The sequence below is a fragment of the Pangasianodon hypophthalmus genome, chromosome 5 (assembly GCF_027358585.1).
Source record: "Pangasianodon hypophthalmus isolate fPanHyp1 chromosome 5, fPanHyp1.pri, whole genome shotgun sequence".
Classification (NCBI taxonomy): Eukaryota; Metazoa; Chordata; class Actinopteri; order Siluriformes; family Pangasiidae; genus Pangasianodon; species Pangasianodon hypophthalmus.
This window is the reverse complement of record NC_069714.1, coordinates 8,552,973-8,576,823: the sequence shown is the minus strand read 5'-3', so window position 1 is coordinate 8,576,823 and position 23,851 is coordinate 8,552,973. Positions and strand designations below refer to the sequence as shown.

Here is a 23,851-nt window from a genome sequence, read left to right as displayed (position 1 = left end):
GTAATATGTGGATCAGTGTGACGCGCGCTGCTTCAAACGATTCAGTCCCATTTGGTGAACCGGTTCAGTCAGTTCACTAAAAAAGAACCGGTTCAAAAGAATGATTCGTTCACGAACCGGACATCACAAGTATAGAGCTGGTTGAAAAGCAGGCAGTAGCACGTTAAACAGGCTTTTCATAAACATAAAGGTCCTGTCTTCTCGAGGGAGGACAGTGACCATAGTTGCTGCTCAAAAAGATGTGATTCTGCCCCAATAAAATCACTACTTAGTGCATAGGTAGCCTACTGCAACATTAATTATGACAGCCTTACATTTACAGAGAAAAGGTGAGACGCGAGGAGAGGTTAATATAGTTTATTGTTAACTGCCTAAGAGTATCTGAAGACACAAACAATGTCTGTAAGCAGATTCCTGAGCAATCTCCCTGCTCAGAGCTGATGCACACATACACACTGAACATGCTTCACACTCAGGCAACAAACACACACTGACTTAACATTTAACACGCACAGGTCATACCTTGCTACTCAGAAAGCCTTATAAACACCACACAGGCGAATATGACACCGGTTATACTTTTGAGGTGATGCCATGTCTTGTTTTTAAGGCTTACTGTTACAAACAGGAATGAAGGACTAACAATACAAATGGCAGCTTGTTTATCAGATCCTCTTCAACCTCACACAAATCTAGAGGGTCCATGTGTAAATTGTATACAATTGTTCAAATCCACGGGTCGGTGCTTCTATGTTGTATGCTTCAACATCATTCTTTAAATAAAAAAAGTCCCATGACTACCACTGTTCTCATCATCACTTTATCATCTTCTAAACTACACTCATGTCTTTCATGTTGATGTATCTATATACTCTATATCTAATTTTCTATAGAATTCACTTTAGAAACTCTAATCCAACAGAGCTGATCCAGTAAATCAAGATTTTCTAAAGACTGATTATCTAGAGCAGGGGTTTTGCAGCTGGAGACCTTTAAACTGGAAAATTAAAATTCACAGAAACCCTAGAAACATGATCTAACTTTTCAAAAAAACAGACTAATTTTAAATAATTTGTACCATAATATTTTGGCTATTTATGGGAACCACATAATGTTTTACTCCTAAACGTTTTACCAATCAAACACATTAGGTCTATTTTGAAATCACTTATTAATTGCTTGTTTTTGAGTTTTTAAGGTTTGGATTGAACCGGTTCAAGTGGCAGGTCAAATGGGATAATAACTATAAAGAACACAATAATAAATATAATGACTTTGATAATAATGGATTGTGATTTTCACCACTTTAACAAAGTTTTTAATAATAATAATAATAATAATAATAATAATAATAATAATAACAATAAGGACTCCCTTGGGGTCCTCAGACTGATCCCAGGTGTGTGGGATTAGAGCTCTAACTAAATTCTGTAGGAAAAGAGATCTTCAGGAGCAGGTAGATCCTGATACACCTGTGTATGCTGCTGTGTATGATGGTTTATCATATTATCACACACTTCTCACAACAACTATGCCATCTAGTTCACCCTGATGCTGTTCTTGCTGTTCTGTGACGTTAGTGTATACAGTGTCATTACCTGCACCATCCTGTGTATTTGTACTCTTGTACTGCACTTTTTTGCTGGAATTCCACATTTGTGCAATGATTTTGTCTTACACTTGTCGCATTATTTGTACATTATATAGTTGCGGGTTTGGAGACTGTAGAGTCTTGTATGTAGCATTTTGAATTTCAAGGCACAATATTTCATCCCATTATAGGTGTATATGAACAGGATGAAAATAATCTACCTCACTTGACCGAAGTACGTGTGTACTTTCTGCAAATGTCTCTAAAAGTCTTACACAGGAGTGTCCACATACACTCACTGTCCACTTTAATAGGAACACCTGTACATCTGCTCATTTATGTACTTATCCAATCAGCCAATCATGTGACAACAGCACAATGCACAAAATCATGCGTATACAGGTCAAAAGCTTCAGTTATTGTTCACATCAAACATCAGAATGGGGAAAATGTGTGGTCTCTGCGACTTTAACCATGGCATGGTTGCTGGTGCCAGATGGGCTGGTTTGAATATTTCAGAAACTGCTCATCTCCTGGGATTTTCACACACAACAATAGAGTTTAATCTATCTATCTAGAGTTTACTCAGAATAGTGCAAAAAAACAAAAAACGTTGAGTGAGCAGCAGTTCTGTGTGTGGAAACGCCTTGTTGATAAGAGAGGTCAGAGGAAAATGGCCAGATTGTTTAAAGCTGCCAGGAAGGATACAGTAACTCAAATAAGCCTGCTTTGACTGCACTGATTGGAGTGTTTTTGAGGCTGCAGCTACTGATCTGGATGAGCTCACTCACACCGTGACGTCCTACATCAGTTTCTGTGAGGACATGTGTGTTCCCACCAGGACTTATTTAACATTTAACAGTGACAAACCTTGGTTCAGTGCAAAACTCAAACAGCTTTGCCAGGCCAAAGAGGACGCCTACAGAAGTGGGGACAAAGCCTTGTACAAACAGGCCAAATACACTCTAAATAGGGAGATAAGAGTGGCAAAGCAAAACTACTCTGAAAAACTGGAAAAACAGCTTTCAATTAATGACTCTACATCAGTGTGGAAAGGCCTGAAAGCCATCACCAGCTACAAGACCCCATACCCCTGCACTGAGGCCAATCAACATCTGGCTAAAGACCTGAACGAGTTCTACTGTAGGTTTGAAAAGCCTGGTCTGACACCCCACACCCGCTCTGACCGTCTCACAACACAGCCATCAACACCCTCCCCATCGCTCCCCCCTACTGTTTCTCAGCCTGTACTTAAGATCTGTGAAGATGATGTATGCAAAGTCTTCAGGAAACAGAAGGTAAGGAAAGCCAAAGGCCCAGATGGTGTCTCTCCAGCCTGCCTCAAAGCTTGTGCTGTCCAGCTATCATCCATCTTCACGATGATCTTCAACAGATCACTGGAGCTGTGTGAAGTCCCGTCCTGCTTCAAATGCTCCACCATCATCCCTGTACCCAAGAAACCAAAAATCACTGGACGAAATGACTACAGACCTGTTGCTTTAACGTCTGTGGTCATGAAATCATTTGAGAGGCTGGTGTTGGCCTACTTGAAGGACATTACTGGACCCTTGCTGGACCCCCTGCAGTTTGCTTACCGAGCAAACAGGTCTGTGGATGATGCAGTCGATGTGGGATTGCACTACATCCTCCAACATCTGGACAAACCAGGGACTTATGCAAGGATCCTGTTTGTGGACTTCAGCTCCACTTTCAACACCATCATCCCAGATACCCTTCTGAATAAACTGACACAGCTCTCTGTACCCACCTCTATCTGTCAGTGGATCACCAGCTTCCTGACAGACAGGCAGCAGCTAGTGAGGCTGGGAAAATTCACATCCAACACCCGCACCATCAGCACTGGAGCTCCTCAGGGCTGCGTTCTCTCCCCACTGCTTTTCTCCCTATACACAAATGACTACACCTCTAAAGACCCCTCTGTCAAACTCCTGAAGTTTGCAGATGACACTACAGTCATCGGCCTCATTCAGGATGGCGACGAGTCTGCTTACAGACAAGAGGTTGAGCAGCTGGCTGTCTGGTGCAGTCACAACAACCTGGAGCTGAACACGCTCAAAACTGTGGAGATGATAGTGGACTTCAGGAGGAACCCCCCTGCTCTCCCCCTTCTCACCATCATGGACAGCACTGTGGCTGCAGTGGAGTCATTCAAGTTCCTGGGCACCACCATCTACAGGACCTGAAATGGGACATTCACCATTGTGAAAAAGGCCCAGCAGAGGTTGTTCTTCCTTCGTCAACTGAAAAAATTCAACCTGCCACAGGCGCAGATGACACGGTTTTACTCAGCTGTTATTGAGTCAGTTCTGTGCTCTTCTATAACTGTCTGGTTTGGGTCAGCCAGCAAATCAGATATAAGAAGACTGCAACAGACTGTTAGGCCAGCAGAAAGGATCATTGGTGTGCACCTGGCCAACCTTCAGGACTTGTACAACTTCAGAGTGAAGAAACGGGCAGCTAACATCATCACAGACCCCTCTCACCCCGGCCACAACCTGTTTGCACTCCTCCCTTCAGGCAGACCTTACAGATCTCTGTGCACTAGAACATCTAGGCATAAAACAGTTTTTTTCCCCCATGCCATCTCCAGCTTAAACAGCTAACACAGGAATCATTACCTGTGTTTTTTGTAATTCACTTCCGTAATTCCTCCTCCATCTCTAATTACTGCCTCTTTCTCAAGTATTATGTAAATACATATGCATATCTCTTTATTTATACAGCTGTATATAGAGTAAATAATGCATAAATCTGTAAATAAATCTTCTGTTCCAGATTAATACACATTATTATTTTTTATTTTTTATTGTTAAGTCTTACTATTTAAATGTTTTCTGTTCTCATGTAAGATATGTATGTATGTACCAAGAGCACCTTAAAAAACCACAACAAATTCCTTGTGTGTCTACGCACACACTTGGTGAATAAAGCTAATTCTGATTCTGATTCTGATAAGCACTCTTTACAACCAGGGTGAGGAGAAAACTATGTCAGAATGCACAACACATCGAACCTTGAGGTGGATGGGCAACAACAGCAGAAGACTACATTGGGTTCCACTCCTGTCAGCCAAGAACAGGAATCTGAGACTATCATGAGCACAGACTGGACCACCAAACTGGACAGTCGAAGACTGGAAAAAGACCAGGTGATTTTTTTTTTTTTCTAATCTTCAACTGTCGAGGTTTGATGAGTCTGTGCCCATCATAGCCTGTCTGGTCATTCTCCTCTGATCTCTCTCATCAACAAGGTGTTTCCGACTGCAGACTCTACTCACAGAATGTTTTTTTTGTTTTTCACACCATTCTGAGTAAACTCTAGAGACTGTTGTGTGTGAAAATCCCAGGAGATCAGCAGTTTCTGAAATATTCAAACCAGCATATCTGGTACCAGCAACCATGCCACGGTTAAAGTCACAGAAATCACACCTTTTATCCATTCTGATGTTTGATATGAACATTAACTGAAGCTCTTGAACTCTGTCTGCATGATTTTATGCATTTTGCTTCTGCCACATGATTGGCTGATTGGATAAGTGCATAAATGAGCAGGTGTACAGGTGTTCCTATTAAAGTGGACAGTGGGTGTACATCTTTCACTTACTCAGGTTTCAAACATTGAACAAATTAAACACTCAAGACATGATTAATTCTGGCTGGCTACCTCTGGACTAGGGCTGGGCAGTGTGACAACTTTATATACAGTGTTATTGGGATCAATTATGTCACAATACACTTTTCAGAGATATCACAGATATCATCTTTTTCTAACATTTACAACATTTTTAATAACAATTATAAAGTGATTGCAAACAGCTGATTTGATGTCACAATTTTGTACTGAATGTTTAACTTTTTTACAGAATTAAATAATTTCTCATTTTAATTTATTCATCTTCAGTAAATATTTTATCTCGGTCAGGGCCGTTGTGGATCCAGAGCCTATCCTGGGAACATGGCAAAAGGAAGGAATACAGTCTGAATGGAACCCCAGTCCATCACAAGGTACCATCCACACACACTCTCACACACTCATTCACACCTAAGTGCAATGTAGCCAATCCACCTACTGCCATATATTTGGGAAGTGGGAAACTGGAGAGCCTGGAGGGACACTGATTTAGACAAGGGGAGAACAAGCAAACAACACTTTGTCATGTGTAGACATTAAATAATAGTATCATTTAACATGTTGTTTTACTGTTTTGCTGGCAGTTTATTAGCAAATCTATATATTGATATGTGTTGTGCATTACAGAAATGTTTTTAAAGTGTTGTGTTATGATGTTTTAGTCATATCGCCCACTATTACTCTGGACACGAGGACAGCCTGAGGTAGAGCACTTCAGCTCTAATGCTCAATGAACACTGCTTCAGGCATGCACTACTGGAGAGACATGTACTGAATCATTGAGGTGTGCTTGATTTCTCATCGCTACAACCGCACTGGAAACAGACTCCTCACAACAGACTTGCACTAAAAGCAGAGTTGTCTTTTTTCTATCTATATGAGAGTGGCAGTGAATGTGCTTCGCTGTTTATAGTTTATCTAATTTGTGTGCACTTTGAAAAGAATGGTTTGTGCCATCATAAATGTGTCTTCATGTGTGTGAGCAATTTTTGTGTCTTTTAAGCCTTTGTGCTGTTTACAGCCATGACCTTGGATTAAGTTATTTGTGTTGTGATTTTGGCTATATTTGTGCACGTTTGATGCATGCTTGTGCAGTGGAGAGACACAGTGATGAAGGACGGGGTGCTCATATAGACAGGAAGACTGTATGGTCATGTTTGCAAATGTCTGGCTCTTAAAATGCAGTGATCAAGGCTAATCTCGAGGACAGTGTTTCTGTGTGTATACGTGTGTGTCTGTGTGTATCATAATGTAGCATCTATCTGTGTATGCAAAGTGCACTTTTCTATAAGGTGACAAAGAGCAGTAGCTTTTGATGAATATTGCAAGACACATATCTATCCCTCTGCACCTCTTTCTCTATGTCTTTCTCTTGGCCATGCTGGACCGCAACATCAGCGTGCACTCCTGTGGAACCTCTGGGTTGTCGATCATGCGTTGCCATAGTCGCTGCTCCTCGCCATAGGAATCATTCCAGTCCACCTCCTTCCCATAGCTCAGACCTACGGGGGAAAAAAAATCAGCACCAAGCAACTTCCTGCATGCTGAAATACTCATTTCCTCCACACTATAAACCCCTGTGCTTTAAACAGCTTGTTAATCTGAAGCAAATTAGGATCGAAAAAATTAATGAACGAAACTATTCAAGAGGGAGAGACTGGAAACCAAAGTAATCATCTTGAGTAATGAGTGTGTGTCTGGATGTAAATGAATGTGCTCTATAGATAAATACTCTATCCAGTTGTAGATGACAAATAAAAATTCTGACTTTTTATTTTATTGTCAATATTTTGAAATTTCTGAAATTTGATTACACATTTTTATACACATTCTAAAGAAATGTTTTAAAAATAACTACTCATAAGACTTAAACTGAATTAAGCTTGACTTAAAGAAAAAAAAATGATTATTTTATTTAAATAATAAACTGCAATGAAACAAATGTACAGAAAAGGCATGGTAAACAAACCATCTTGCTGCAGTGCAAAACCATCTATCTTCTTTATACCTTATTAAATGGTCCATATAAATAACTCAGAAACAATCATGGTGTAATTATGGTCTAAATCAAGGGTCTTCATTCTGCAGCTGCAGGCTTTCATTCCAACCAAACAGGTGTCACACCTGATTCTCCTTGTTTAAGCAGTTCATCTTGGTCTCCAATCCACTATCAAGTGCAGCTCCCCTTTGTGCATAAGACTGAAGACCCCTTTTATTAAAAAGTGCATTAAGGGTTATGCTATCTGACCATCACTCACTACATGTGCGCATGAACATTTTCCTCTACTTTTTGATACGCTAGCCTTAAAACAGTGTGAATGCTCACTCTCCATAACCCCATGGCCCATAAGTACAGTAGTACTTTATTTCTGCAAGAAATAACATTTTAACACAAAAACATAAGTTGCCTTTGTAGTTTTACTCACCCATGTTAGTAATAAAGATTTGCATTTTGCACATATTTCTTGGTACTACCACCATTAGCATTTATATTCTCATTAATAAGCTCCCAAGAAAAAATAACAGTGGCTTCTTGTACAGTGTCACTACAGTGCATACCTAGATGAGTGTAACAGCATAAAAGTGGCCTGCAAAATCACCTGTTCTCAATCCAAGAAAAGACTTGTGAAATTATTTGAACAACAGGTTCAAGACAGTAGTGGAATCCTTACCTGATAGGTATTATGTAAGACTCTGTTAGTAAGGTGAAGTGAGGAGTAACCAAGTATTGAGTGAAAAAATCCACATTACACTATTTTGGCTGGGATTCTGACTCTTCCACTGACTGGGTGCAATTCAGCTAGAGTTTGTGGTGTCTATTTTGTTGTTTCACCTGCTGTTTCATGTAATACCACGACCAAAACCAAGTTTTCTTTCGGATTGAGGTCTGGTGATTTTGTGGGCCAGTTCAAGTGTTCCAAATACAGAGGGGACAACTGGTTTAAAAAAAAAAAAAAGGACAACTCAAGATTCTGACTCTGAAACATGTTGAGTTCTTCCTATTTATCACCAGCTAATTGTTATGTAGTGTTTTGCTAAAATATTTATTAATTTTTGATGATTCAGATTTAGCAGTAAAAATTCCATCCAATACGATTAATGGAAGCTGTGTAATCTGTTAATGTGTTGGAATGACTAGCTCTAAATGGATAGCTAGATCTGGAATTTGGTCATTTAACTAGCAAGAGCTAACAGGCCAGTGCTATTCTGCAAATACAGCAGATCAGTTTTTTTTTTTTTTTTAATTTGTTTGTTTGGTTTTTTAAAATACACTGTTCATGTATAGATCTGTGACTAGGCTGATAGTAAATGGTCTGAATATTCTTTCTTTTAGGTGTGACAGTGATAAATGCATAGTTTCACATGATTCATTAGTTACCTAAAGTATAGGGTGAGAGAAAGAGAGAGAGAGAGACTGACCTGTCCCAGCTCCTAGTCTCACTCCCCCAAGGAAGACGTTGCTGGCGAGTGGCTCTTTGTCCCAGACAGTGAGCTCCAGACACACGCTGTCCAGGTCACTGTGCTGCAGGCCGCAGTAGGTGAAAGTGTGATTCCAGCGTGGGTTCACCGAACGCTTCACCACTGCAGTCTTGTGTTTCGTGCTCTTCTTGTCATCAGGCAGCAGGTACCTACACCACACATGAAGATTAAACTAAGATTTTAGCTATACAGTTTATGCGTATGCTTGGAAGCATGCATTTTGTGAGTTTCTGTTTTCACAAAAGAGAGAAGAGAGTCTGGTCTTACCCTTTGACAAATGGATCAGAGGAGCCTGATTTGACAGCTGTCAGGTTTTTGGCTTCTTTAACCAGCAGCTCTACCATGCCTCCTTTTGGCAGAGTGATACTCTTCTTCCCTTTCAGAAAACCCCTTTTCACTAAGAGAGAGACAGAGGGCTCATTAGCTTCATTCATTATGTCTGACAGGGTGTTAAAGTGCAAAGCACAGCAGGACATCAGTGCCAGGCTATACTGTCAAACAAAAAAAAAAGCAAGAACAGAAAATCCATGGCTTGATCCATCACTGCAGCACATTAGGAAAGTAGGTTTCCATCAGTAAGAAATTAAGTAATTGGATTTATTCAATGGCATTTCTCTGCAATACCTTGTATTTGGTCCAGTGGCAGTGAAAGGTTCCTCTCTGCAGGAATGTACTTAAGCACCACAGTCAGCTCACCTTTATACTGCATCAGAGAGTCTGTAGAGCACTCAGCCTGCAGGGAACCCACCATCAGAGAACATTATAGAACATTACACTGCACACAAGTGGTAGTTTCACTATCTTTGTGAGGTCATTTGTTTAACTTGTGTATTGCTAGGCATATAATAATACATAGCTCTATTCCTTGGCCCCAGTAACCAGAGAGATATTTTTGGCTTTTTTAATTTTTTTGGATTAAAGCTGCATTTTAAGATTCATCTTTCTTAAAAGAGTATGTACACCTATTATATAAGGAAATCTGGTTAGAAATTTGCATGTGTGTGTCTCACTCTGGGTTGCAAAGGGAACCAATCCTCTATCTGCTTGTCAAATTCCCAAGAGTCAAAGGTCAGCTCAGTCTCTCCTAAGAAGGTGTTGTGTCCGAAGCGGTCATGATGCCACACAGAAACCTGTAGAGTACGCGTCTCCAGCTGGGAATGACTCACCACATACTAGAGAGAGAGAGAGAGAGACACAGAGAGGGAGAGAGAGTATGTCATGTATGCTGTTAGAGAAACACATTCACAAGCAGACACATGTGAACACAGGCCTGTCTCACCCTCAGGTTCTCGTTGAATACTGGGTCGGTAGTGTTGCTTTTGATGCTGGTTTTTCGTTTGCTTTGACGTGATTTGTCTGGTAAAAGGTAGGTTTTGACATAACTGCAAAACACACAAATACACACAAGCATATGCAAAACTCTGCATTATAATCAAATCATTTAATTTCAATACTGATTGTAGTGAAACACACTCTTTTAAGCCATAATCAGGAATTTTATATAAAACAGCTGACACCTTGAAACACTAAAGCTGAAATATACAGTGCTATGGCTATCATGCTGATTGTCAGTATGATTGTCAGAACCAGTGCTAATGCAGCTGTAGTGCTCTTTTCATAACTCCTGTTTGGAGTTTGATGAGCTGCAGTGAATAATCTTAAAGTGGGAAAGTGTTAATTTTCTATGCTATTCTAATATGTGTGTGTAAGTTGTGCTTGCACGTGCGGGTTCTTACGGGTCTGTCCGCTGTCTCCGGTCATCTCCGGTTGCTAGGCAGCGGCACTCTCGCACTAGAACGTTGAGTGCTCCTGTTTTATAGCTGTAGGAAATGTTCAGCAGGATCTCTCCAGAAACACGTGCGTTGCCGTAGTCACCCATCTCACTGTACACGCTCATAATACTGTTCAGACTGCTCTGCATGAGTGGGGACACAACTGCTTTAAAACTCAGACTTTCTGTGTGTGATTATGTGCGTGTGTCTGTGTGCATGTTACAGACAGAGGCAGCTGTCAGGAATACACAACAAGCATACGTAGACACACGTAGAAAGAGCACTCACAGTCTCAGCATCTGAGTCGGGTACATTAAGGTAGCCCCACTTTCGCTGCGAGCCTGGAGTGGAAGACTAGGAGGAGGAACAGAGCAAAGTGAAAGAGAAGAAAGAGTGACAGGCTGAAAGCAGATAAAATAGGGAAAAAATAGAAAGAGCCAAAAAGAGTGAAAGAAAGACAGATGGCAAAAGAAATAACCTAATGCAAATGCTGTTTTATACCTAGATTCTGCTCTTTATTTCAGTTATTACAGACTCCTTTTACAAAAAAAGCTTTTACAGCAAGAGCTTACTTCTAAAACTCCTTTGTCTATTTTGTCTCCTTTAGCTCAGTACAGTTCATTGGTTGCAGCATGACTCACGTAGAATTTATGCATAAATAGTGTGCTGCAAGATGAGCCCTTCAAACAGCCCACCTGTACTTTATCAATTTTAATTATGTTCCTATGTGCATGGTGTAGGTCTATGTAAGGAAAAATTAAAAAAGCACTTGTCTGTGTGAGTGTGCACCTGTGTCCTTTTAAAAGAAGATGAAAAGTATACATGTATATGTATGTGCCTGCCAGGATAGAGCAAACAAAATGCTCTAAAACAAAACTGTCCAAAGCAGAAATGTTAACATATATAATTTACATACAAGCACATCCACATGATACAAACATAGACTCTACATATATAGTATATTTCCTGTATATCAGATGTACCTTGGGTATAAACACACAGTGATGTGTATATGTGTGTATGTGTTTGGGTATGGAGTTAATACCACAGATTGAGCACTGCTGACACTGCGGGTGGTTTTGTAGTGAGCAGACATCAGGGCATCAATGTCTTCATCTGAGTCCTATAACACAAGGACAAACATCAGCCGCACATTCTGTCACAGCCTTTCAGTTGCCATCACTCACTGACCTGATCTTCAGCCAATTATAGTGCACTGTCTGTACACACTCACCAAACATATATGTCAGTTACCAGATATCAACCGGCAAGGTAATGCTCCTTGACCAGCAGTATGCAATAATGGCTCGGGAAGCTGTCTTTTGTGGGAGTGTGAGAGTAAGAGTGCAGTTACAATGTGAACTTACGGCATCATTGAGCCCAGGAACTGAGCGGCAGCGGCCAGACAGGGACTCATTACTAAACCCGTCACCCAGATTACTGAGATCAACCTCGGAGCGACTGCGGTCTGAAAAGACAGACAAACCCAGAGAAAGTAAGACACCGAGATATACAGATCAAATTTGATCATGATTCATACCCCACATACTTGTAGCTAATTTGATGTGCATGTTTGTGTAAGTGTATTTGTGTGTATGTGAGGTGATACCTGATGAAAGGGAGGCTCTGGACACAGCGATAGAGGGTGTGCCTGAGTCTTTTCGCTTCCCTCCAGTGCTGATCTTTTCAGGAATGCTGTCACTGCTGTGTACACTGTACACACTCTCAGCCCCATCAGGCTATACACACAAAGACACAAACATCAATAAAAAGCCTGTGCTGTAAATGTTTTCACAATGTACAAAGTTTACTGTGTGTGGATATTCTGTATTACAAATATAAAAAAACTATCTGAAGCCAAAAATTTTACTTAAAGCAATGTGTCCATGTTACATACTCTAAAACTATAATGTCTAAGTAAAAGTTAGATATAAATGAATAGATATTAACACTGTCTATGAGTCTTTTCTCTACAGCCTTAAGTGGTCTAACCTCCAAATGCACTTGGCACTGATTTAGCATCCCATTAGGATCTGATACACATATATGGGGTTGTAACAGACATATGGTTACCCTTTTCCTTCCTTCAGCCTGTGACGGTGATCGGCCCGAGTGTAAGCGCATGTTATTCAGTGTCGTCGGTAACCCTGATGACTCTACAGCCACTGGTCTGGTCCTAAGCGACACAAACAGCTTCAGCTTTAGTAGATAAATGACTTTTATATATTTTTCTAATGCAGAAGAAATTGTGATTAACATAGGCCTATGTACGAAACATGGTGCTGCTCCAACACACCTAAGTGCAAAGGTTCTAATTACCAGGATCTTAATAGCTCTAAGTGAGTGTGAAAATTTATTTTGCATGTGTACTAAAGGACCAAGACTAGAAAACAGTGATATAGGTTATGCACACACAATTCACACTCCTCACCCTTTCTTCTTTCCTATGTACCGGCCAACACTCTTCTCAGATTGGGGTGAGGCTGAACGCTCAGACTGAGGCGTGGCTGGCCGGTCCAGTCCTGATGGGGAAAGCTTCTTCTGGCCAGAGCGTCCATCTCCAAACAAAAAAAAGGATATAAATTATGAAAGTTGACTAAAGCTTTTAGCGGATTTCTTCACAAATGATGTCTTCAAAATAAAGAAACACTGTAACTAAGTGTGTAACAGGCCTTTCTGTTTAGGTTATTTCAATAGCTTGCAAAATGAATGAACACGTACACAGTGTAATTAGTGTGTCATTTAAACAAGGTGTGTTGTTTACCAGGAACACTGTTGAGGATGGACTGTTTTATGACATCACTGCTAGGGACTGACATGTGTTCAAAGCGCTTGGCCCGTTCTTCCAAAAACCACTCGCCTGTGACCACCTTCAGCTCCCTAAAAAATACAAAATGATTTGAACTTGATGGGTATTTATATCTTAATCAGTTAGTTTATGTAGATAAGCTGAACTACGAGGTACTATAAAGCACTAAAAATTTGGCACTATGTTTAGAAGTTCTATTACTGAACAGCTAGATGTGTATCATAGTTTCTCTTTCACTGTTGATAGAAAACGATGATAGCAAGAACATCTGTTAGGTCTCACAAACAGGGGTGAGCAGTTAGCAAGCTTCTCCCAGCATGGTGTGTGTGTGTGTGTGTGCGCATGGCAGCTTGGAGACATGGTGATGGGATTCATGTGACATAACATTTATACAGTCCAAATTTAACAGCTATCGTGTGATGATGGAAACAATTATAGTGGCCAACGATGGGCTTTGACTACCTCTGGGAAACAAGTGGGCAAAATCAGCTGTGGCTTGTGACTCACGCAGATTTGGCACAGACAGTGCACTTGGTCGTGCTGCTGTTCGAGCTCATGGCTGTGCAATAGCTGCAGACACGTCGGTGACACTCAAAACACACACTGCCCCTCTGGAGGATCAGACCCAGAGCTCGCAGACACACGCCACACTCCCGCTGCTCTGGGTTACCACGCCGACCACGACGCTTCAGCTCCAAAAGCTCATTCTTCAGCTTTCTGCAGACAGCAAGGAACTTACATGAGAAACCACCAATCAGAAATTGGTGCTACCTGTTATTACCATTGAGAATTAATACTCTAAATCAGGGCTTCTCAACCTTTTTGCAGTCTGGGGTCACCTCAGCACAAATTCAAATATTCATCTTATTGTTTAAATGTGTACCATAAATCCATCTTTACCAGGGATGCCAATAATTCTGGACCTGGCTGTACATTAGAGAGAACTGAGATACTATTATAAAACTGCAGACCATTCTTTGCAGTCAGACAACAGCACGTGGCTCCCAAGTACCGAGCTACGCACCTGCCATTTTTAATTTGCATAAAGTTGAATCCAGCTCAACTTTTTACCATGCCACAAGTTAGGTTCTCACCGCTCAGCATCCCACAATCCCTTGTGTATTTTTTTGCCACTCCCCTAGTCAATTCACAGTAGACACTAAATAATATGCTTTAAAATGAACAGCTGAATAATAAGGGAGTTTATGGGCTTAATGACTAAAACAATAAATGATTTAACAAGGATAAGGTGAAAAAATAAATAGATCATACAATACTAAAGTGTACTTTAACATCCAATCAACTACCTGATTACTTTCAGTGCTACAAACGTAATGACAATACCCATGATATTTCAGAAGGTATTGTAATGTCCCTATATTGTCAATTCTTTTTTCCATTACTATATCTCAGAGTAAAAAGAATAAAAAGGGAGCAAATACCTGATGCGCTTCTCCTCTCGTTTGCGGAGTTTTTCGTCTTTTTGCAGAACGCTGAGGATCATCTCTCGCTCGTGTTCTTGGAGGAAGGACAGGTTCAGGATTTCTTTTGTCTTTGCCATGGCCCTTCAGTTGTCCAATCACGGTGCTTAATCACTGGGGCTCCAATAATCCAAATGGCTGGTGCACATATCCAACAGGAACAAATTTTTAATTCATGCCATGAGAGTCCTCAGTGTGAAAGGCCACTACACAGTGTGACAAGACTCTTCGGTCATGTGATTCATCATGGGTTCCAGAGTTTGAAGTCTGCTGAGAGGTGTTACTGGCTCTTTTTCACCCACGTAAGACTGCAGCCATACTGTTTGATCAAAAATAATCTGTTAGTACATAGTCATGATTCACATACACTATGTTTTGTATTAGAGATGAGTCATTACTTTCACATACTGTAATTACAGTCAGTAGTGTGAATGATACCATTTTGCATATTGCACTTACTGAAAGCGCAAACCTACACAGTATTAGTATAGTGTTCTCAATAAAGTGCTTGGTGAGTGTATATATCTAGCTTGTAACCACACAGTCAACATTTCTAGCCATACATCACTACTGTGTAATACAAACAAGCTACAAACACACATGTAGACACATATTACGTAATACAGTCTTAGTCTTGTTATTTAAATATCATTTTACATCCTGCTTGATACTTAAGGTTGAGTGGTAGTGAATAAGTGACTGATTGACCACATGGGAGCGTATATACAGAGGCAGTGAGTGATGTGGGAGTGTTTCTTCACTGACAGGAATATGGTCAGATAGATCTATTAAGGGGTTTCATTTCCTGTTTTACACTAAATTATTGCGAATCAATTTCCTAGAACTGTCTAATCTTGCTGTTCAATCTCAGAGCTGGGAAGGCAGCTCATGTAGAAGGTTGACTGCTTGTGTGTGTGTGTATGTGTGTGTGTGTTTGTGTGCTGTGTCAGGTTGTGTGTTTTGCTTGTTTTGTAAACCACGTCATTGTAATGGAGGTTGTTATTCTTGTCTCAAGAGCCACTCAACATAATGAGGATATTCTAATACTGCTGTTCCTCACCTCAAGATCACACATACACACACACACACTTCTTACCTCTAAGAGGTTTCCATTTTACTCAATCAAAAACATTGATGTGACAAACTGTGTTGGCTTTGTTGGGTGTGTGTGTTGGAGCTCCTGTCACATTTGGTTTCAAATTCGCTGGGAGGATGTGAAGCAAAATTAATAAAATTTTTCATGCTTCTGTTTTCAACACACACACACCCACACACACACACACACAGTGAGATACCACGATGTCTCTGCAGACAAACTGCGGACATAACTGGATTTGCCAGCACTAATGGCAGGACCTCTCTTCCTGCTACTGAACTATATGTGTGTGTTTGTGTGTGCGTGTGTGTATACGTGTGTGTGTGTGTTTGTTCAAGTTGCTTTGTTATCTATGACATAAAAAGGATAGAAGGAAATAACTAAATATTGATGTATGTAACTACACTTGGGCTGTCGCAATGAACATCTCCATGGTTTCACAAGGTGTGTTGTCTCACTGGCTTCCCACCTTGTGTACACACACACACACACGCACACACGCATACACACACACCTGTACGTATACACAGCGCCCTGGGCAAACACACTCACACCATCACCTTACCTCTGAGATGTTACCCACATAGGCCCACACACCAGATAGACATGTGCTAATTACAACAAAGCAATTAGCACTGTGTCTTAGCACCAGTTAACACCCTCGGTTAATTAGCACTTGTGCCTATAGTGAAGCAGAAAAAAGCAACGTGACACATGACAAACCTCCCAAGTCTTATGAGAAATGGAGTTTAGTGCAGAAAGGAGGAAAGTGAGTGACTAAAGCCTCATGAGCATAATTATATCTAACGCTGCTTCCACATTCACCGACACCAAGCTTCATGGAGATGAGCTTCATGAATTTTTAATATGTTTTGGAGCAGCTCTATTAACGTGATTAAACAACACAAGCATGAAACTGACCACTGAAATGCAGATTAGCATAACACTATTAGCTTCACCTTGCATCCTGAGCACAGTGTCCCTTTTTTATTTATATATCATACATATGGGAACAGGAGGAAATCAAAGAGAACAGGGCTGTTTGATGGAGATGAACACATAGCAAAACATGCACATAAAAGTACACAAAAAGGTGGCAGTATCAGTTCCTGCTAATGTAAACCAATCCATACTCATTCCAGCTGTGCTCCCTAACACGTGCACACACACACACACACACACACACCAAAATCAATACGAAATGTCAGGTAAGCACAGCGTACAGCCGCATGAGAATGGGCAGGAATGATAAAGAAGCTTATGGTGACCTTGCGAGCAGGCTGGCCACAGGAGCTCCAGGCAAATCATTATCAGTTAAATGCACCTCAGAGTATAGGAGAGTCCAGACCTGATAGCTCTTACAGGCTAGACACTCAGAAGACTGCATTTACAATTCTGTTTACTTAGTCCCATTGCATTACGGAAGAGAAAAATCAATAAGTCTTGAATAAAAGGCTAGGCTTTTTTTCATTGGACCACAGCTTTAATAACACTCATTTTCAAGACTGTTCAGTGTTTAAAAATACATATAAAACTTTTATGAATAAATATTTTACGGTAATTACAAATACAATGACACTTTTTGGCATTCCATAATCTACTATTTGAATTTAAACAACACAGCGCACATGTTTCCTACGAACAGAAAGACACAAAACTTCTCTTTCACAAAACTAGTGAAAAAACCCACTCATATCTACTGTTAGCTACACACACAAAGCCTGGTTATGATACACCATCGTCACCTATTCAGAGAATGACATGACTTCTCCCATTGGAATGTTAATGAGCTTTATCAGAAATGGGATAAAAGCTTCCACTCACTTACATTCATTTCTGGTATGTTTTTTCAGACCTGATCTTCTCTGGGTGTTAATATTAACATGTGGTCTCAATCTCAGTCTCGGCAGTTAGTTATTATCACACCCCTAAAAGTTACCACATAACACAGGTAGTGAGCAGTAGTGTATTTTCTCAATCCTCTAAAGGTTTATGTGGAAATGTTAAAATAATATCTTATTTAATTCCATTAAATACATCCAGAACTTACACTGATTTGAATTCAAATAACATTATATGACACACAATGTTGTCTAAGTACAAATGTCCTATTGTTACATCCACCTTCATCCTCCATGGAAATCTTTCAAAAGAAACTTTGGTCAAATAGAACAAAATGATATATTGGGGTGGATATAACTTTATTAAAGTCTTATTAGAGTCTTATTAAATTTCTGAGAAAATAGAAAATAAATGGATAATTTTCTTCTGTTTTTGAGAAATCTGTTTTTTAAAGATCAATCCAGGGCAACGTTCATGATACAAGCTTCTTTGCTAAAATCTGCTTTTTTTACTCAGATATATCTATCTTGATGGTTCACATCCGTAATTGCAAGTGACACATATCTGTCTTTAATCTGAATGTACTTGTCCCCTGCTTTCCCTGCTTGCATGTATTGATATCTTGGGTAACTGTTTCACTACACTACTCTGTATCTGTACTTTCCTTCCAATTTTTCTTGGATTGATTCCCCAAAAATCAAGTAAATCACCAATTTCCCCATCTTTCCACTGAATGTACACTATATGGCCAAACATTTGTGGACAGCAGACCATCACAAACTGTTGCCATAAAGTTGTAAGCACACAGTTGCACGTATGCTGTAGCATTAAAATTTCCCTTCACTGGAACTAAGAGGCCCAAACCTGTTCCAGCATGACAATGCCCCTGTGCACAAAGTGACCTCAATGAACACATGGTTTGTCGAGTTTGGAGTGGAAGAACTTGAGTGTCCTACGCAGGGGGGTTGAGGTGTCCCTTACCTCAACCCCACTGAACACCTTTAGGACGAACAGGAATGCCGACTGCACCTCAGGCCTCCTCACCCAACATCACTGTCTGATCTCACTAATGCTCTTGTGGCTGAATGAGCACAAATCCCCACAGCCACGCTCCAGAATCTAGTGGAAATCCTTCCCAGAATAGTGGAGGTTATTATAACAGCAAATGGGAACTAAATCTGGAATGGTGTGTTCAATAAGCTCATATGGGTTTGATGGTCAGGTATCCACAAACTTTTGGCCATATAATGTAGTTACTACATTTGCTGTCCTCTGTTGTTTTTTTGTCACACTGCCGACACTGGATGATGAGGATCACAGTGATATGCCCATGTGCACTGGGAAAAAAAGCAGCATGAATGGCCACATATTGGATATATATCCAGTCTAGAACCACATACAAGTGGCTCAAGGTCTGATTTGAAGACATGAGATTTTTGTGTCCACGGAGTCCTAAAAAAATCAGATCTGTATCCCATTAATGCTGAAAATTTGCAGATTTGTGTTACTTCAGCCTGATAAGGTGAAAATAGCTGTAATTAATTCAGTTTTCAGACAGTTGAACACTTTAGGACAGAGTGATCCACCTGACTCCCTATCATAAGTCAGAAAACACATCTGAAAAAAGTCTGATGATCTTCCTACTCTGAGAAGAAAGTCATCTTTTTGCCATATTTCTCCAGAGAACACAATTTGAGAGCACTTGAGGAAATGCCTGATCTAGAATCTAGACATGGAGCTGTGTAATAACTTAAGGCTGAGAGAAAGACCATGGTTGCCTAAATTAATTTATATAATCCCAATAGAGGTGAAGAAGTATTAAGAATGTACAGATTAATGACCAACAACAACACATATTATTAAAAAGACTTGTTGAGGTACCAGTAAAAGTGTCACTTTATACTATTAAAAAAACTACTTAATCAAATAATACATTTGTTTTGTTTTTATAATGTCCAAGAAAGTAAAAGTAAAATCTCTACATGTTATCCTGATAAAGTATTAAAGGATCTATGAATAAGCATGATCCTTATGCAATTTGTATATGAATATACAAATTGTCTTTCTGTCCTTTTACAAAAGACAAGAGGATACATGTGCACCTCAGCTTGATGGACTCCAGTGAGAAGACACTTATTCCTAAAGTCTGTGTCAATTCAGATAGCATTGTTTTTCTCATGGGGTACTCAGAAAAAGTTAATTCAAGGTAAACATAGTCGCTTGGCAAAATAAGGAACATATCTGGATAAATGTAAACATGAAGACAACATGGAAGGACATGGCAACTCATAATTGTACTAGTTTGTCAACATCACCATCTGGGCAAGTATAAATAGTGTGAATTTTTAAATTTATCTTGTTTAAAAATTTTGTCATTGGTTGTTGAGACCTCAAATTGTGACACAAAGTTATTGAAGTTTATTATTTTAAGCACAAACTGTGAATTTTAGCATCTGTGTCTATTAAATTGGGGTCTATTGGCCCCTCTCTCTCACTCACGTTTGGAAATGTTGCACTTTTTCCCATTTTGATGATAGATATATTTGACAGATATATTTTGATCATACAGATAGAAATCAAGTTTGTCTATATGTCTGTCAAATGTCATGTGGCTGGGAATAATTGTTATTAGCTGGACATTAACAGCTAGTAATTTAGCTTGCATTTCTTACTGGTAGACATGAGTGGGATTTCAGTCTGACTCTTGATTTGCATTGTCATATTCCCAGTGACTTATTTAGCAGTAGCCAAAACTGTCAATATATCATAGCAATCAAGACTTGCTTGTCACTAACATTAGCTAGCTAAGCACGCAGGTTCTGTAGTGCTGTTCCAGTAACCATTTTGTTAGTCTCAGATATGCTTCAACATAGCTGAATTATCGAATCTGCTTGGTCAGAAGGTGATTAAGTTTTTCTGATAGTGGTGCTGGCTACACAGAAATTTATATTAATAAACTTGTTCTGATCTGTTATCATTTCTATAGTAACAGCTAATTCACAAAAACATGTACAGTGGACATATGATCCACATAATCTAAGACTAATGATAAATGTTTTTTTGTTTGTTTGTTTTTGATATATTTTTTTAAATAAATCTTCCTGTAAGAAATGTATGGAAGGAGTCTCCAGTATCAGTGCTTTCTTACAGTCTGAGGTTTTCCACCATGGGAAAGTCTTCAGACAGAAAATGTTGCATTTTCTCATTAACAACCTGCATATTCTTAGTATTATTGACTTCAAGAAAACATGACAGAGTGACTGTTTCTAACTATTATAACTTTTGTGGATATCTCACCCCATTAAATGTAATGTTGTAAAACTGCATTGGTATAAGAGGAAAAAACACATTTTGAAACGTGCTGTAGAAAAATAATTAACTTTGGGGTGGTGACATCCCCGTTTAACCCTGTTGATTAATGTCCTATAACAGCATTTCCCATTGTGTTTTATTTCTCACATATCAAACTGACATGCTCACACCACTCAACTCTTTCATAAGATAAATTGTGTGCATACGTAATGCCCTCTGAATCAGTTTTGTTTTCCTATGTACTGAGAAGTCTCAGTGAATTTAGTACTGTATTAACTAATTTATCCCAAAACCAACCTAACTGCAAACAGATATCCAAGATCAGTTAACAACTTAAGTGTCATGTTTTTAGTATGGGGTACTAAACAGGATCTTAGTTTCAGTATCTTATCAGTGCAATGTGTTTGTGGTGTGTTTGTCATTTATAAGGTTGTCTAATCTGTTCTAAATATCTTGTAGCATATTGGCAAAAAACATTTCTGTATTCTGTCAATATCTCTAAAAGTATAATGTTAATGGAACCATAATGTTAATAGAACAACTTTTGGATTTCACCACACCACTTTTCTTTGTGCTCACTTCTGTTGACAAGGTTTTGAAACACCACCACATCCCTTACCCTAAGACATCCGCACCCATCTCTCAATCTTTCAAATGATAGACGCCCATCCTTCCAGAGCAAAGCAGAGCACACCCCTGACTCCAACGCAAGTTCACACAGCTTGTTTCTCTCCCATAACTCCACAATCAATCTACACAGCACACACAGCACAACCATGACCAGAAGGTGTGGTGCAAAGTGAGACCAAAAGCACACACACAAACACCTGCTAAGAACAGATACAAATTACCACTATAACACTAAAAATAACACCTTTTAAACACCAAACGGACTCACAGGTATCCTGCTGGATATGAAAGTACATCTTAAAAGCTATTTTCTAACCGTGCGTGTGTGTGAATGACTGAAATGTGACTTGCTGAGTGTTGGTCTGAGACTGGTTATGTCATCTCCCTGTAGTCCTGCTAGCTGCATGATTAAGTCAGGTCTGGGTCTTTAAATCGTTCAGATGACAAATGAATGAGCATGTAGGTCAATGTGTAAACCCACAGAGCACAGTGTAATTGTGTGTGCCTTGGATCACTAAAGAAAAGGCAATATAGACGGTTTATGCCACCTAAATGTTCATACTGTAACACTGTGATAAAATGTTTACAACACATTAAACACACGTAATGAAGTGCTCCCCAAAATCAGACACTAAATAAGGCTCGTGATATGTGTGTGTGCAGATCTTCTCCTTCATTTGATTCAAACTGATCTCTGGATGCTACTGGTACTGATTTCTAAGATGACTGGATCACTCATCTAACAGTGACATTCATTAATTTAATGTGACTCCAAAGCCTAATCCCAAACCCACTGTTGATTTACTTGTGTATTGAATGAACACAACTCACATTTACAGATGACTTGTTGTCAATCCTTAGAATATCATTAAAATCACAGGCTAAATAAGGAACATATAATATTAGCTAATATAAGCCATTTCATCTGAAACACAAAAAGGCAATTATAAACTTGTAAACCTTGTAAACAACAGGCTGTGTGCTGCATTGCACCTGTTCAAACAGCTGTTTCAGGGATGTACCTCCTCACTCCTGATGGAGAAAATCCTGCCTCATTTGCTCTACCTCAGCTTTCTGAGTCTCATTTATGGGCTTTAACAGGATTCTGAGGAAATGACAGTATTCCCATTCAAGCAGTAAAGCATTAAAGTAGCCTTTTTTAACATGTAACATTTCTGCGTTACATTTCAAACACAGCCTTTCACCTCCGGAAGAACCTTAAACGATAAAAGGATGGAGAGGGTTCGGGCTTGGTCGATTAAAAAGCCCATCTCCTTCCTCACACCTCCTCAGTCGCAGCGGCTCGCCTCACTGGGTTTCCCCCTCATTTATCACCGCTGAGGTGTATTTTACAAAATGGTAAATGAAGCAGAGCTTACCTGCCCGTGTCGCCTGTCGGTTTATGGCGTGAAGTAAGCGAGTTGAGTGTAATGAAGTCTAACGTGCATGTGTTTGTGTCTGTGTGTGCGTGTGTGCATCCAGTGCCAGCCGTTCCGGTTACTATTGGGCACGGAGAGGCAACACCGAGGCAACCCCCACCCGCCCCATCTGCCCCCGCGCGTGCCTCACACAGGGGGCGTGGCCTGGAGTCCCCACACTGCGGCCACGGCTGCACTCACACACGTCTGTTTGGTCTTTGGCGGCAAATATTCTTATAATAACATTCAGTAATATCATTCACTCCAAGAAGAGTAATAAAAAAAACTGCTGCAGTCGAATGATAAAGGCGCAAACGCTAGATGTGGTAAATTATATGATGATGATGATGATAATAATAATAATAATAATAATAATAATAATAACCATCATCATCATCATATCAAAATAGTTTTGCACTGTACATATAAGGCTTCTTGTCTTGTCTTGTAGCCTCAAAGCTGCAGCCATTTACATTCATTCATTAAGCAGACTCTTTTATCCAACTCAACTTTATCCAAGAGCAACTACACTATACTTTGCAAACACATAGATAAGCAGGTGGGGGGTGAAGTGCCTTGCTCAAGCACTCATCAGTGCCAATCTAGGGTCAACCCGAGGTTTAAACTATCAAGCTTCTGATCGCAAGCTCAGCACCCACTATTTGGCACTTCCAGACAACCCCAGCATGGTCGAAAAGCGCTGTCCAGGGTGCCAGTATGGCAGATAATATGCGATAGAAGTGCCCTCTAGGTTGCCCTTATAGTGGAG

At 39.9% G+C, this 23,851-nt stretch overlaps 1 protein-coding gene across 2 annotated transcripts; it reads right to left on the bottom strand.

Annotated features, from left to right (window-relative positions):
- Positions 1-341: 341 nt before the first annotated feature.
- On the bottom strand, positions 342-23,180 carry sytl5 (synaptotagmin-like 5). 2 transcript variants are annotated; one of them, XM_026947136.3, is made up of 17 exons: positions 23,044-23,180; positions 14,746-15,103; positions 13,811-14,020; positions 13,259-13,374; positions 12,926-13,052; positions 12,568-12,670; positions 12,104-12,233; positions 11,862-11,962; positions 11,540-11,617; positions 10,783-10,848; positions 10,459-10,637; positions 10,002-10,104; positions 9,733-9,894; positions 9,347-9,455; positions 8,990-9,119; positions 8,663-8,871; positions 342-6,744 (listed from the first exon to the last, which is right to left on the bottom strand). In XM_026947136.3, the coding sequence occupies exons 2-17, from the start codon at positions 14,862-14,864 to the stop codon at positions 6,602-6,604; spliced, it is 2,085 nt and encodes a 694-aa protein (XP_026802937.3). In that variant the 5' UTR covers positions 14,865-15,103; positions 23,044-23,180; the 3' UTR covers positions 342-6,601. The 2 variants fall into 2 exon arrangements, with proteins under 2 accessions (XP_026802937.3, XP_026802938.3); XM_026947137.3 differs by lacking the exon at positions 10,783-10,848.
- Between the last annotated feature and the right edge of the window lie 671 nt (positions 23,181-23,851).